Source organism: Monodelphis domestica, chromosome 7, assembly GCF_027887165.1.
Source record: "Monodelphis domestica isolate mMonDom1 chromosome 7, mMonDom1.pri, whole genome shotgun sequence".
In the NCBI taxonomy this organism is placed as follows: domain Eukaryota; kingdom Metazoa; phylum Chordata; class Mammalia; order Didelphimorphia; family Didelphidae; genus Monodelphis; species Monodelphis domestica.
In genome coordinates, this window is record NC_077233.1 from 197,285,430 (window position 1) to 197,301,918 (window position 16,489).

The 16,489-nt window shown below is 37.6% G+C and overlaps 1 protein-coding gene and 1 long non-coding RNA gene across 2 annotated transcripts in view; one reads left to right on the plus strand and one right to left on the minus strand.

Moving 5' to 3' along the window:
- MAMDC2 (MAM domain containing 2) overlaps nucleotides 1-16,489 on the plus strand; it is a 239,786-nt gene that overhangs the window by 147,400 nt on the left and 75,897 nt on the right. The window contains exons 8-9 of the mRNA XM_001365384.4: nucleotides 10,749-10,892; nucleotides 14,550-14,815. Of these exons, the coding sequence (XP_001365421.1) occupies nucleotides 10,749-10,892; nucleotides 14,550-14,815 (410 nt within the window). The remainder of the gene's footprint in view (nucleotides 1-10,748; nucleotides 10,893-14,549; nucleotides 14,816-16,489) is intronic.
- Nucleotides 14,811-16,489, minus strand: part of LOC103101507 (uncharacterized) — a 142,478-nt gene continuing 140,799 nt past the window's right edge. Inside the window, exon 3 of the long non-coding RNA XR_008913659.1 lies at nucleotides 14,811-15,401. This is a non-coding gene — a long non-coding RNA (uncharacterized LOC103101507). The remainder of the gene's footprint in view (nucleotides 15,402-16,489) is intronic.

The following is a 16,489-nucleotide window of genomic DNA, read 5'->3' on the forward strand; positions in this document are numbered from 1 at the left end:
TTTACACGTGAGGGAACATGAGGTGTAGAGAGATTTAATGATTTGCCCAAAGTAGCATGGAGTTAAAATTTGAAACCAGTTCCATTCATTTCAAATCTAATTTCCATCAGAAGTTCTAAGCTTCCATGCTCATCAAGTACTTATGATCAAAGAATGCTGACTACCTTGACTCTCTGCAAGGGACTATTGAATGAATTAATTAACAAATTACAGCATGGGCTTTCCAGCTTCACTAATGGCTATGTAAATGCTAAATTTACATCTGCTTTACATACTGAATTTACTGCTTCAATGTCACTGAGCCAGACATTCTAAATGTCTTCATGGTAATGGCCACAACATATGTCACAGTTTCTTTATAATGGTTTCTGTCAGAGAATTTCTGGCACTTAATTTTAAATTTTCTCCCACAAAGCGAACATTCAAGTTATATGTCTTTATCTTGGCCGACCTGACAACTTCCATGAAAATAGCAACTCTCAAAAGGGGATAGAGCATTTTTTCGTCTGGGTTACTGGATAAAAGCAGCATATTTAATTCTGAACATTTTAGGACCAAAAAGATAAAGCCACTTGGGCAAAAGGGCAGGAAAATTGTCCAGATCTCAGTTCTCAAGGAGTTTTGATTATTTAAGAGAACACTAGAAATTATAGAGACTCAGTCTGGTCATCAATTATATCTGCTTTGTTTGTAGCTCCCTAAATGGATGTCTGTCTATTCTGGTCCTTAGAAGATCAAACTAGATGTCTAAACTTGATCTCTGGGATAAAAGACTTTCATTTGGGACATGGTCATTGCTAGTTTCAGTCTAAATTCTGATGCTGTCTATAGGTGGATACAGCCTGAGATAAGTAATTATTTTATGAAGGACTTGAACTGAAATCACGCCAGACCAAAAGGACTTCTATTAATCTCTTGAACAAAGAACTAAAATATTCAGGTTTTTACTAAATCATAAACCTTTTAGCGATTTCCAGAAACAAAAGTCCAACTTTTTAATTAACCATGCTTTCTTCTGGCATTCTGTATAATTTTAAGTCATAGAATACAGTGGTCTTTGAAGAATTAAAGCTGAGGGGCCCTGAAAGGGCAACACAGAGAAGCTCATGACAAGTAGTAGTAGTGTGGGCATGCTACCAGTGAAATATTTCATGATAGAAGAGCCGTAGAGAATGATATGGAAGAAAAGGTAGGATGGTCACATAGTGAGAACAAAAGGTGCTTCATTGGTTATATTTTTTTCATATTTGTTATATATTATCTATGATAATTATAGAATATATGTAACATAAATATAAATAAAAATAAAAAGATTTAAGTGCTCAAAGTTAGAAAGAACTGAGTTCAAATCTTGCCTCAGATACTTATTAGCTGTATACTTACAAAGCAAGTCACAACTTCTCTCAGCCTCACCTTCCTTATCTGTAAAATGGGGATAGGAAAAACACCTATCTCACAGGGTTATGCATGAGATATATATGTAAAGTACTTTGCTAACACCTTAAAGCACTATATAAATGTCATAACATTTGAACTCAGTTCAGCTCCCCAAAACCAAAGATATAGGTCATCATTTTTTATAAATATCAAACATGCAAGATAAGACCAACATGTGTCTCGATACTGGGCAGTACCCTCCAATTCTATGCTAGAGAATTAACAGGAAGAAGGAAGGAGCATAACATGAGATAAGAAGGCTTAGATGGGTTGCTATCTCTACCACCAAGTAACTTCATAAATGAAATCACAAATCCTTCAAAGTACTGAAGCAAACCCTGGTGAATCAGGTAGAACCAGAAGTAGGTCTACATTCTTTGCAAAGCTTATTAACTAGAATAAAATGGAGACATCAAAATAGTCCCAAAAAAGTCAATATCATATCAAAAGAGTATCTAAATAGACCTATATTTCCCTTGGTTGGAGTGTCTTACTCTTTTACACAGAATTCCTCAAGCATTGCTGTGTTTATTAATAATACTTTGTACTTGGGTTGTTACTCTGAAATTCTTAATTTTTACCAAGCTGGAAAGATTTTAGTGAAGGGAAATTCCCATGAACACATCCAGCAGCCTCTCTTAAGAAAGGGCAGATCCTTTTCTGCTACATTTTTAGTTAAGATTAAGAATGGGAAAGAACAGAAGTTTGAGCCTTTTGCCAAGGGAACTAATCAATTTTAGTTGTTCCAACTTTGCCCAGAATAAGGATATTTATTCTACAATTGCATTTATAAATAAGCATGTTTCTAAGATATATAGGAAGGATGGGATAGAAGAAGGAAGGGAGGAAGGAAGAGAGGGAAGGAGGAAGGAAGGAAGAGAGGGAAGGAGGAAGGAAGGAAGGAAGGAAGGAAGGAAGGAAGAGAGGGAAGGAGGAAGGAAGGAAGGAAGAGAGGGAAGGAGGAAGGAAGGAAGGAAGGAAGGAAGAGAGGGAAGGAGGAAGGAAGGAAGGAAGGAAGGAAGGAAGGAAGGAAGGAAGGAAGGAAGGAAGGAAGGAAGGAAGGAAGGAAGGAAGGAAGGAAGGAAGGAAGGAAGGAAGGAAGGAAGGAAGGAAGGAAGGAAGGAAGGAAGGGAGGAAGGGAGGGAGGGAAGGAGGGAGGGAGGGAGGAAGGAAGTGCAATAATTATATGTATATAATACATATGTATGTAAAAATATGTGGAATCCTTATATTGCTAAATGCTGCAGATACAAATTCAAAAGTGAGCTGTTCTCAAGCAGCTTACTCTTCAGTGAGGGAAAGGATGTATATAGGAAATAGAGGCTAGGGAAGGGAACACTAGGGAAGTGTTCAGTGTCTCCACATGTACTGAGGTTTCATATAGTTTAATCTGATAATCAAGACCAGGCTAATAACCAGAAAACCATCTACTCTCTATTGAGAGTCCTGTCAGATGGAAACTGAAAAGGAAAAAAGAAGCGAGACCTAAATTGATGAATCAGTGTCAGCTGGAATCTGTTTTATGACTTTCATTTAGCAGCTGTCTGGCTTGTCTCAAAGTCTTAGAAACTGAGCCCTCTTGCTTTAAACTTCATTCTTATGCTTCACATCTATTTTAGGACCTTATGTTTCATCAGAAAACGTCCGATATTTTGGCCTTATCTTGCATGTTTGATGCTTGTTGGGGGAAAAAAAAAGGAATACTGTGCCCCATATCTTTGGCCTTGGGGAGCTGATCTGAGCACAAAGCTGCCTTTAAAATCTGTAGGGCTGATGCTGGGTTCAGCTCCATGGGGCAGAGTAAAAGATGAGAAACAACCCCAACTCTTCTGAGTTTCTTCCTTATTGTGGCTTAGACATGAGCCTAATCAGATCTTTGATATCAAAATCTAACTCATCTAAGACCCCAGCTAGGAAAAGCAATTAATTTGTTCCCCCTCCTCTGGTCCTCACAGTCCTTAAAAACCTCATTTTATGAGTTTGCTAGAATTCTACTTTACACAAAGGAGTGTTATTTTATCTTTCTGGGCCATTTTCAGAGGCTTCTAGCTGCTTGTTTTTCTTTCTTATTTCCCTAATATGTTACCACCATTTCCTGTAACCTAATTATGACATTCATAGCATCTTAGATTTAGACCTAGAAGGACCCTTAAAAATTATCTAGTCCAACCTGAGCATCCTGGCCTCTGTGTCATTTGAATTTTCCCAGGTCTCAGTTTCCTTACTGATGCCAGACCACAGCACACTAGACCCTTCTTTCCTCCACTATCTCTGGCAGTGTGTCCAAGTTCATGTCCATTGTTTCCAGTTTCCATCACTATCCATCTCATTCCCTGCCATTCCCTTTTCATTTTGCCTTCAATCTTTCCCTACATCAAGGTCTTTTCCAGTGAGTCCTGAAGGGTTTGAACTATATGACTACTAATTTCCTTTGCAACTGTATTCCAGTGATCCTATGAGCCTTAATTTTACAAGCAGAAGCCTAGTAAAGGTTATGGAACTGTGTCAAGTTTCTACACATAGTATATAATCCAGGTCCTTGGTCTTCATTCTTCTGAGCCATCTGACTCAGGTGGTATGATGGAAGGATCTCTGAGTCTAGGGTCATTAAGACCTGAATTCAAAGGTGAATCTAAGATGCTATGAATGTCATAATTAGGTTACAGGAAATGGTGATAATATATTAGGGAAATAAGAAAGAAAAACAAGCAGCTAGAAACCTCTGAAAATGGCCCAGAAAGATAAAATAACACTCCTTTGTGTAAAGTAGAATTCTAGCAAACTCAACAAGATCATAAAATGAGAAGGTCCTTATAAACCCTGTGACCTTAAACAAGTAGCTTAACCTCTGTCTGCCTCAGTTGCCTGAACTATAACATGGGAATAATATCAGGAGATAGTAGAGCTTAGAAAGGCATGGCATGCCATGATCCATGGGGTCCTAAAGACTTGAACACAACCGAATGACTGAACAGCAATAATAGCAATGACCAGGGTTATTGTGTTAATAAAGTGAAATATTAATTGTAAAGCACTGTAGGTATTTGTGAACGCTTATTTCCTTTCTCTTACCTCCCTTACTTTACTTTCACTTCTTGAAATTGAACATAAATTGGATTTGCCTTCTAAGACTATTTTCATCCATTAATCAGTCAACAAACCTTTATTATAAGGTTACTATATGTCGGGCTCTGTGCGGAGTCCTGGAGATGAAAAGACAAGTTTCAAAGAGAAATAAAACCAAAACGAATTCTGGTACACCCTGCTGTGCAAGAGCTAACATTCTGTTGGGTAAAACAACATGTACATGGACGAGTCTATGCAGAATTGATACAAAATAAATACAACAGAGTTTGGAGAGAAGTGCTAAGTAGATCCTGGAATTGAGAATCCTGTGATGTTATCAGACTTAGCTTCTCACATTTTATTTTGAGATTTTCCTTTCCAAGATTTTTTTAACATCCCAGATGAATTCTTTCTTTTTTTTAAGGGATATTCCTTTAGGAATGGAAATCTATTTTTCTGACTTAGTAAAGAATACCATTCCAACTTCAGAACATGTGTTTTCAAATGCCTACCAAGTTGAAATCAGTTCTTTACATAGAGATAAACAGATCACAAGTCTAAGTCTTTTTTTTTTCTCTAATGTGTTTCCTTTTAGGTCTTTGATAAATGTCATGCAGTTCTACCACAGTATTGATTTTTGGTTTTTTCTTGCCTACATTCTGAGTGAATGATGGGATGCACCTGAACTTTTCTCAGTTTTTGCTTTGGGGGATGACCTCCAAATGTCTGAAATAGACATTGAGCTATATGCTTGAATTGTGGTCTGGGTTTTTATTGCCAAGTAGCAGAGGGGTGACTAACCTTAAATCCATTCATAGTTTGAACATCGCCTTGCATACGCTCATAATAAGAGCTCCTTTTTTGGTGATCAAGGGTAATGGTTTTGTTTGGCATCCATGTGGATGCCTATGATAGCCAAGCATTTTGGTATATTGATGATTTTAGAGTATTAAATAGTTTCTGTTTCCTTTTCTTCTCTATGCCTATTGTATATTTACACTTTTATTTTGGGCAGCAAGAATGGTTTCAGGCTTTCTTCTGGGATTTCTTCTTACTGTGCTTATAGTCAAAATAAAGTTGTAGAGATTTTCCTCACTTCTTTTTTTGTGGGGTTTTTTAATAAATGTATACCATGATGGGAGCAGGTAGGTGACTCAGTGGATTGAGATCCAGACCTAGAGATAGGACGTTGTAGGTTCAAATCTGGCCTCAGACACTTTCCAGCTGTGTGACCCTGGGCAAGTCACTTAACCTTCATTGCCTAGCCATTACCACTCTTCTGCCTTGGAGTCAATACACAGTACTGATTGTAAGACAGAAGCTAAATATTCTTTAAAAAATGTATACCATGACATTCCCTTGTATGAACTTCCAATTTTTTTTAAAAATACACATAGTTTATTCATTCGCTCCACATTTATTAAGTGCCTAATTTGTACATGGATCTTTCCCTCAAGGAGCTTATAGTCTGGTTGAAAGAAGGGGGATAATAAGACATGTACACAGATAAATGGGAAAAAAATTAAATCATAGGTTTAGTATTAGAAAGACCTTAGAAATCATCTAGTCCAACCTGTTCATTTTACACATGAAGAAACTGAGACCCAGAAAGACAAAGTAATTTTCACAAGATTAAATGTGTAGTTAATAGTAGAAACAGAATTTGAACCAGATCCTCTGATTCTGGTACTTCGGTAGATCTGTGATATTATCATATAGGAATTCACTCCAGCAATGTAGATGATAACCCATCCATCTTCTGTTCCTCAAGATTCTTCTCCATCCCCCACAAACTGGGATGGAATCGCACTACTAGATTACCAGTGGAACATGTGGGCTTTCCGTCAGTTATCCCTGGCTCTTATAGCATCATCAACCCATCTTCTTTTCTAGCCACACATCCTATATGTAGCTTCTCCTGAGACGTTTGTTATTGATAATATAGAACAAACTGCCTAAGCACTTTTCCCATTGCATTGTGTAACTCTTAACTTTAATTCTTCAGAGACTATGATAGTCCATGATTCAAGTCCATTTAACTTTACTGGGAGAATGTTGTTTTAAAAAATAAACGCATTGAAATATTATAATGTGCTATAAAGTTAAATGAGGAAAGAATCCTGTTCAGATGGACTTTGTGAACAATATGTATCCTCCTTAAATATCTCCCAGCTGCATCTGATCTCCTGGCTTAGAATTCCTCCCCATTCAGTTGCCACTGCTCAAAGGAGACTTCCTTCACTTCCGTCAGAGAACTTTAGTTCCAAAACTCCCCAGTAGATATTGGAATGTGGGCCAACATCACATTAGATCATTCATAAGGTCTTACGTTATCATGAGAACCTTATCCCAAATCTGGCCAGAAGGCTGCCATAAATGATGAAGCTTTTCAGATAATTTCTTAATATAATTTTCAGGATTAGTTCTAAAAAGCAAAAATTATTTCTATTCTCCAAGGCCTGAGGTACTGTTTTCAGACCTAGAAAGACTGTCTGACTTCATAAAAGCTAAAGAGCAGCAGAATCATACATAAAGCGATTATTCTGACTTTTTGAAGAAAACTTTACTATCGAGAGCAATGATTTTCTTCAGACAGATTAGTATATGCTATTAATGTCAATGGAGTGAAGCTAAGATATCCTCAAACATCACAGAGAGAGAGATAGTAGTCGGTAAGTGCCAAGAGAACAGCGACTATGCAAAAAGAATGTCATTTCAGGAAAACACAACCAAGATTCACAAGGCTCTGTGATTTTCTGAGCATGGGGACCTCCTAGGGTGAGAACTCCCTAAAGCAAATCAGATTATAATCCATCTATAACTTTGCAAATTTACCCAAGCCACATAGAGGTTAAGAAGTTTTCCCACAAGAGGCAGCTAGGTTACCCAATGGTTAGAGCACTGGGACTGGAGTTGAGAACCTGCATTCAGAGCTGCCCTCAGACACTTCTTTAGTGACTCTGGGCAAGTAACTTAACCCCAATTGCCTAGCCCTTGTTGCCCTTCTATCTTAAAATTGATAATAAGACAGAAAGCAAGGGTTTCAAAAAAGAAGCTTTCCCACAGTCCCAAAGTCAGTAAATGTCAGAGACAGCATTTGAACTCTGGTCTTCCTGACCCCAGTCTAATAGAATATCTTCTACTGCATGCTGTCTGTATTCTAGAATTGTATTTGGGGAAGGGGGGAGGGTGAGTATGAGAGTTGGAGTCCAGATGCATGAGTTCATTGGTCTAATGTACTACCAGGGAGGAAACGACCTTTCCCAATTAATGTCAGAAACTCTTCTGCCTCTGGGAAATAATCTGTGAAATATCAGCTTAGACTTTTTACATTTTTTGTTTGAGTATCTTTCTGAATTGTGAAGGAGAATGAAAATAAGTGCCAGTGGTCTTGATGTATCATATCCTGATGGGAAATTGTCTTTTGAGTCTGGATCTTATCTGTTTTAATGGGGAATGCAGAAGAATGGGGGGAGGTGGAGAAGAAGGGTCCACAGGGAATAGAAAACAGATTCATTTTTCATGCCAAAAAGATGGCTTGATGCTAACTTGTCAGCGGGCCACATGCATAAAATATTTGTGCCCATCTGATCCCACAGTCTACCCTGACACAAAAAGCTGATGAAGATGAAGCAATACAAATAAATCTCGATTGTATAATACCTGGCCATATGTAAAATGCATCATGTGCATTCATTCAATCAGTACCTACTGTGTGCAGCACACTTTGCTAAATGCTGGGGAAATAAGGCAAAAATTTCAGCCCTCAGGGCTTCAGTAGCTTACCAGTTACCAGGGGAGTGTATTAACAGGAGGGACAAGGGACAGGGGCTGCATCTATGATTTCTTTGGTATACAGAACTATCAGTGAGAAAACTCCTGTCTAGACAGGCTGGCTTCTTCTCCACAGCTTTGACTATTAGACAATTGCCTAGCAACTCAGTGATTTGCTCAAGGTTTTATAACCAGGATGTGTCAGGGGCAAGACTTGAGCCCAGGGCTGCCTACCTCCCAAGCCAATTCTCTATACACCACTGCTTTATGCATGATTATGTAAATGTATACAAAATACATTTGTACAAGGAGAAGCAGTTAGGTGGTTCAGTGGATAGAGTGCTAAGGCTGGATTTGGGAGGTCTTGGGTTCAAATCTGACACACACACTTCCTAGCTGTATGAATTTGGGCAAGTCATTTAACTGTTTATCTAGTCCTTGCCCTTCTGTCACACACACAAGGTAATTTTGATGGAGGGAGGCACCAACGTGGGGAAGATGAATACATTTTTTTATTTGAACTTCACAGTTGCACCGACTTAACCCATAGGGCAAACATTTTCAAATTATGCCTCAAATATTTTCCAGCTGTGCAAATCTCTTAACCACTGTATGCCTCAATTTCCTTATCAGTAAAATGGCACAATTGGACTCAGTCTCTTAGGTCCCATCAAGCAGTAAGATGATATATTGGATAGAACCCTGGGCCTGGAGTCAAGAAAACCTGAATTCAAATCTGGTCTTAGACACTGTACTCACTGTTTGACACTGGACAAGTCACATAATCTCTGTATGCTTCAGTTTCCATTAGATTATAAGCTCCTTGGGGGTAGAAACTGCCATTTTTAAAATTTCTTAATTTCTTCTTTTTGGCAATCAGAATTAAATTATTTGCCCAAAGTCATACAGCTAGGAGATTTCTCAGGTCAGAGTTGAACCAAGGTCCTCCCAATTCCAGGTCTTGTGCTCTATCCACTATGCTACCTAACTACCCCAGCAGAGACTAAATTTTACCTCTTTTTATATTCCCAGCATTTAACACAATACCTGACAAATAGTAAGAGCTAATGGGGATAATAAGAGCGCCTAATTCCCAGGGTTGTTGTAAGAATCAAATGAGATAATATTTGGAATGCTCTTAGCACAGTGCCTGGCACAGAGTAGGTGTTATTATTCCCTTCTCTTCCCTCCTAAATCTATGATCCAATGCCTTACTCAAGATCATAAAACTATACATGTATAACCTATATCAAATTGTTTACCATATTAAGGAATGGAGAAGTTAGGGAAGGAGAGAATTTAGCACTCAAAATACAAGAAAAAAATGTTAAAAATTACTTCAAATGTAATTGAGAAAAAATAAAATATTACTAAAAAAATTAGAAAGCTAGAAAAGTACACAGAATCCCAAAGGAAATCAAAGAAAGAAAAAAGGTCCTGTATGTACAAATATATATATATATCATCTCTTTTGGTAGGGTCAAAAAAAAAACTAAAACTAAGGGAGTACATATAAACTGGAGAATGACTGAACAAATTATGGTATACAGATGTAATAGAATATTGTTGTGATACAAGAAATGAAGAGATGGTTTCAGAGTAACCTGGAAAGATTTGTATGAATTGATGCAGAGTGAATTGAGCAGAACCAGGAAAACAATTTATATACTCATAATATCAACATTGTGAAAATGGACAATTTTGAAAGATTTAAGAAAGTTGATCAAAGCAATGATGAATTATTGTCTGAGAGGTGCAATGATGAAGTATTCTACCTAGTTCTTGATGAAGAGATAGCAGACTAATAAACAGAATGAGACATATTTTCAGACATGGCCAATGTGGAATGTTTTGCTTAATTGTTTATTTTTGTAATGGTTTTCTTTTCCTTTTTTCAAATGAGGGAATAGGAAGGATAGGAGAAATGCTTGAAAATGAAAATACTATTTGACATATTGGTGATGTGTTATATATTAAAATATTTTATATAATATTAATATATAATATTTGATAAAAGGGAAGCTAGGTATCACAGTGGATAGTCCACCAGTCCTGAAGTCAGTAAGACTCATCTTTCCAAGATCATATCTGGACTCAGATACTTAAAGTTGTGTGATCTTGAGGAAGTCACTTTACCCTGTTTGCCTCAGTTCTTCATTTATAAAATGATCTGGAGAAGTAAATGGCAACCCACTCTAGTATCTTTGCCAATAAAATCCTAAGCAGGGTCACAAATAGTGAGACACAACTGAAACAACTGAAGAACAGCAAATATTTGATAAAAATTAAATGCTTGATAATTGAAGGAATAAAACTTAATTTAAAAAGAAAATAGTCTTCTAACTGCAAAGTCTAGTACTCTTTCCTAATCCATTACAGACTATGGTCAGCATCCTATGGTTTAAGTGACTTATGTATTTCTTTCAGATGTTTATTTAGCAATAATTTAACCAGTGTTTTGCCTCTTGCAGGGATCTCTTTTGATACTACTGAAGCAAGCTGTGATTTTGAGGAAAATCTGTGCAATTTCTATCAAGATAAAGATGGTCCTGGCTGGAGTAGAGTGAAAGTGAAGCCTAATATGTATCGAGCCGGAGACCACACTACAGGATTTGGTACAGTCAATGTTTAGCTTGCTAGGTGGGGGTAGAGGGATTTAGGGTAGGACTCCTCTCTTTGACTTTTGTCCCCTAACCAAAGCTTCCTTTTTGTTTTTAACCTTTACTTCCTATCTCAGAAACAACTCTTGAGATAGATAGAACCACAAGGGCTAAGCAAATCAGGATAAGTGGCTTGCTCCCCTGTCAGAGAGCGAGGAAGTGTCTGGGGCCAAATTTGAATCTAGGTCCTTCTGAATCTAGATGTGACACTGTGCTACCTTGCTGTCACTAAAGCTTTCTTAAAAGCATTTTCCAAAATGATTTTCTTTTTTTTTTCTTTTAAACCCTTACCTTCCATTTTAGAACCAATACTGTATATTGGTTCCAAGTCAGAAGAGTTGTTAAGGACTAAGAAATGGGGATTAAGTGATTTGTTGAGGGTCATACAGCTAAGAAGTGCCTGAGATCAAATTTGAACCCAAGACCTCCCATCTCTGTACCTGGCTCTCAATTCACTAAGCCACATAGCTGCCACTCCCCTTCCTCCCCTCCCCCAACTATATTTCTGAAGAAGAAATGGCTGATTGTTTAAGGTCATCAAATATGAGGCTATATTGGAACTTAAGCTCCTTTATTTCTAATAACAGTTGACCTGGGGATGGCCAAACCTTAGGAGACTCATTTTAAGTGGGGAGGTAATGTTGCTCTAGAGGTAAAAGGATTTTAGTCATCATCAAGCTCAACCCTCTCATTGCACAGATGGAGAAACTGAGACCCAGAGAAGTTAAATGAATTGCTCCAGGTCACAGGCAGTAAGCAGCAGAGCTGTAATTTGTTCTGATTCCAATTTCAACGCTGCTTCCATAGCACCACCTACTTAGGAATAATAGTCAAGAATTTTGACTCAGTAGTTAACAGGCTCTTTTAGAAACTAGGATTCTTCCCTAATCCTGCAAAGAAAACGATCCATTCTCATCCCAAGCAGCAGGAATTCCAAGCCAGCATTTCTGAGAGGCCACTTTGTGAAATAAACTGCAGTGAAAGAGAGTAGTGGGGAAAAGAAGGCTGGAAAGAAGATGTCATGTCCTCTACTCTCTACAGCACGCACAGTTTGTACACAGCACCAAGACCCAAAAACAACTGAAGGGCATGACGAAAGAATAGTGAGAGAGTCAGCACAAATCAATATGGTACAATCTAGAGACCGAAGTGTTAAGAAGATACCAAATAGAGGAAAGGGCAGGAATGGGCAAGAGGGAAAAGAATGGGTGCTTTTCTTTTCGTGCCTATGTCTTCGGGGACCATACTACAACAACTAGACAAAAGCTAAACAGTTTTCCTCACAACCCTCTTATTCAAGGTGGTAGGGAAAATAAATTGGCAACTAGGTGGTTCAGTGGTTAGAGAAAGAAGCCTGATGACAGAAGGACCAGGATTCACATCTAGCCTCAGATACTTCCTAGCTGTGTGACTCTGGGCAAGCGACTTAATCTTCATTGCCTAGCCTTTGTCACTCTTCTGTCTGATACTAAGACAAAAGATGAGGGGGTGGGGGATAAAGGAAAGAAGGAAGATAAATAGGCAGCTAGGTAGCAAGAATGATAGAGTGATGGACCTGGAGTCAGGAAGAACTGGATTCTAATCTCAGTTTCACATACTTACTAGTTGTGTGGCTCTGAGCAAGTCTGACTTCTCTCGGTTTCTTCATCTATGAAGTGAGAATAATAATATTATCTACCTCAAAGGGTTGTTATGAAAATCAAAATTATTATACCATATTATATATGAATATTATTCTATCAAAATGACACTCTATGATATAGTACATAATATAATACACAATGATACACTATATCTTTGATTCTTATGTAATGTATAATTATATAGTCTTTGATCCTTATTTATATACTATAATTATATTTTATAATTAATTACACAGAATATAAATATAACAATATGACATACTGATAGCTCCTACCTCAAGGTATTGTGAAGATTAAAGAAAAAAGTGTAATAATATAAGTGTAATGTACATTGAAAACTTTTAAGTACTTTGTTATTGTTGTTGTTGCTATTATTATTATTCTCATCGCTAACATTTATATAATATTTGCTATGTGCCAGACAATTTGTAATTAGTATCTCATTTGTTCCTCAGAACAATTCTAGGAGGTAGGACAATTATTAATATTCCCATTTTACAGAAGAAGTAAACAAAGGTGATATGACTTGCCTATAGTCACATAGCTAATAAGTGTCTGATTCTGAATTTGAACTTGGATCTTCCTGACTCCAGGCCAGACACTGGCATTTGTCCATGCCAAACTGTTATTTGTCTCCATTTTACAGATGAGGAAACCAAGACTCAGAAAGGCCATGTGCCTGGCCTGTGGTTAACTGACAAAGTCCGAGTCTCTTGACTGCTCCTCCATGTACCCTTTCCACTATGAAGGGTTTTTAATCTATTTGTGTTGTAGATTCCTTTGGCAGTCAAGTGTAACCTTTGGGACACTTTATTGCAATACTGTTTATGCAGATATTGATTTATACGTACAATAGATATATATGTATTATGTTTATTTATTCATATAATAAAATGTGTAAGATTAGAAAGGAAACCCAATATATTGAAATACAATTATCAAAATATTTTTAAAAAGAAAAATGTATCAACCTCAGGTTAAGAACTAGAGTTACCACTCTTATTGTTCATCATTTTATTCATCAAGAGAATCTGATCTACATATCTGGAAGGAAACAAAAGTCAGAAGTTTGGGAGAGAAGCCATCAGAGCCCAGGAGTTTACATTCGATCTAAGCCTTTTCAGGCAGAAGTTCTGCTTAAAAAGCACAAGTTAAGAAGCGATGGAGGAGCAGCCTGCAGCTGCCAGCTCTGGGAACTGCCACTTATCCTGCTTTCCCAGGGCCCAAGCACAAGAGCCATTCATACTCTATCTCTTCAGCACCAACTGATTAGTACAAAGATAGAATAAATAATCTGCTTTCTGGCCTAAGCTCGCCTTTATAATCCATTGACCAAGAATACTGGCCATCAGTTAGGTTGCCAGTCAGTGGGGCAAGCTGTCCTAAAATGGATTGAACCTTTTTTTAATTTCATGAATAAAAAAAGATGTTATATTCATCTACTATGATGGCTGGAGTCTTTCCATAAACAGCTTCATATTGGTAATTGCTTTTGAAATTTATCATGAAGCTTCCCCATCTGCCCCAATTTTAAATATCACTCTATAAAACATGCAGAAAATATCCTATCATTTAAAGCCCTGAGTTGTATTAACCAACAAAGTCTTTAAGAATAACAGGAGTATTTTTGTTATTGTTGTTATTTAATGTTTTAATAGTAGATGTATATGATCTAAGGATGAGCAGCTAGATGGTGTAGTGGAAAGAACAATGGTCTGGAGTCAGGAGGATCTGAGTTCAAATCCAACCTCAAACATCTATCTATTAGCTGTGTGACCCTGGACAAGTCATTAACACTGTTTGCCTCAGTTGCCTCTTCTACCAAATGAACCAGAGAAGGAAATGTCAAACCAATCTAATGTCTTTTCCAAGAAAACCCCAAATGCAGTCACAAAGAGTTTGACACCACTGAAAAAAATGACTAAACAACAACGTGATTTAAGCATTAACTAACCTCTCCTATTTTCAGGTTATTACTTGCTGGCGAACACGAAGTTTACCTCACAGCCAGGTTACATTGGACGTCTCTATGGTCCTTCCCTGCCAGGAAACTTGCAGTATTGTCTGCATTTTTATTATGCCATATATGGATTTTTTAAAATGAGTGACACCTTATCTGTCTATATCTTCGAAGAAAACCATGTGGTACAAGAGAAAATCTGGTCAGTCTTGGAATCTCCACGAGGAGTTTGGCTTCAAGCTGAAATCACATTCAAGAAGCCCATGCCTTCTAAGGTACTGACAAACCAATTGTCCTTCCTCTTTTCTCCTCCCCACTAAAATATTGATCTATGTTGAGCAGTGAGATTCTATTATATTGTGGTTTTGTGGATAGTGAGCCAATATTGAAGTCAGGAAGACATGAGTTCAAGTCCTGCCTCTGATACATCCTAGCTGTGTGTCTGAGCACATCAATTCTCAGCACCCTAAAAATATTTTTTAATATTTAATTTTTTTAAATATTTAAAATGAAAATAAATTTAAAATAAATTACAGAACAGGTACTGACCTTTGTTGGTAAAGGGGGTTGTCAATGAAATCACAGGAAAGGTAACACACAAAAAAAGAGAAGCGAAATGCAATTTCATAATTCAAGATTAGTCCATTTTCCTTTAATGAAACTGATAACCTACATTAGTGAACAAGATGTTCTTGCTTTATTTTTCATCTATGGGTCCTCTGCATCTGGCCCAAAACCACCCAAGGAGTTGATGAGTTGTTTGTTTATTTGTTTGCTTCATCCAGAACAATTCAATGACTGGGAGTATGTAGACAAGAACCAGATACAACAGCTGAACTTCCAACCAACAGCTAAAATGATCTATAAAAAGAAAGTTAGAGCGGCTTAAAAGGTCAACACATTTTGTCACAGAAAATCAAGGGTAGGGAAGAGGGAAGAGTCTAAGGGAAACTCATCACTGATCATTTGAGATTTCAATTGACCACTCTTGGAGCCCTCTAACTAATCTTCATTCCAACTGGAAAAGAAAGAAATTGCCTACGTATGCCTCATTACCATGGGGGATACAAAAAAAGTACAAAGCACAGTTCCCAGCTGTCAAGGCTTGTAGAAGCAGTTAGAGTTCTACTTTGCATGAGTCCAACTTTGGGAGCAGAAGGAAGTATGAACTAGTGAGTTCTCCTCTTTTAGAGATAATTAAGCAAAGACCGAGTAGTAGAGTAGATTCTTGTTCAAGTCCAGTTTAACAAACTAGATGGCTTCTTTTTTCCCCCAACTCTTACCTTCTATCTTAGTATCAGTTCTAGGCCAGCAAAGCAGATTTAAACCCAGTCTCCCCATGGTGCTCTATCTACTATGCTACCTCTTCCAACTTCCAACTTCCAACTATGCCCCTTCCAACTCAGAGATTTTGTCATTCTGGGATGTGTATAGGCAGTTTCAAGTAGACTTCAGTGTAATCATCCTATTAGGAGATTTCCAGAATTCTGAGATCACTGGCGAGATGGTGGCATAAGAGAGTATTCACAACCTTCTTAAGTACTGATGGTCAAAAGTCTGTCCACTTATAGCCAACCCAAGGAATTTATGGAGAGACGGGGCTCTCGAATGAGTCTCAACCTGCAATTTTCTGTTAAAAAAATATAAGCTCAACTACAAAGCCTCTATTTATTAGCTTTTGGTTCTCCTGGTCAGAAATTAGCATTTAACTTTTTACTTTTTTCTTAGCCAAGCACTAAAAAAAGTATTCGCTATTGTGGTGGTATATTAAGTTCTCTAACTTCCCTGCCATTATTAAAGAAGGAAACTTAAGTTTTCTTCTTGAAGTCATGATCACTGAAAGCATATCATTATGGGGGAGCCGGAGAACTTAGTGTTTAGAGAGCCTGACCTGGATTCAGAAGAACCTGGGTTCAAATTTGTTGTCAGACACTTCCTAGCTGTGTAAC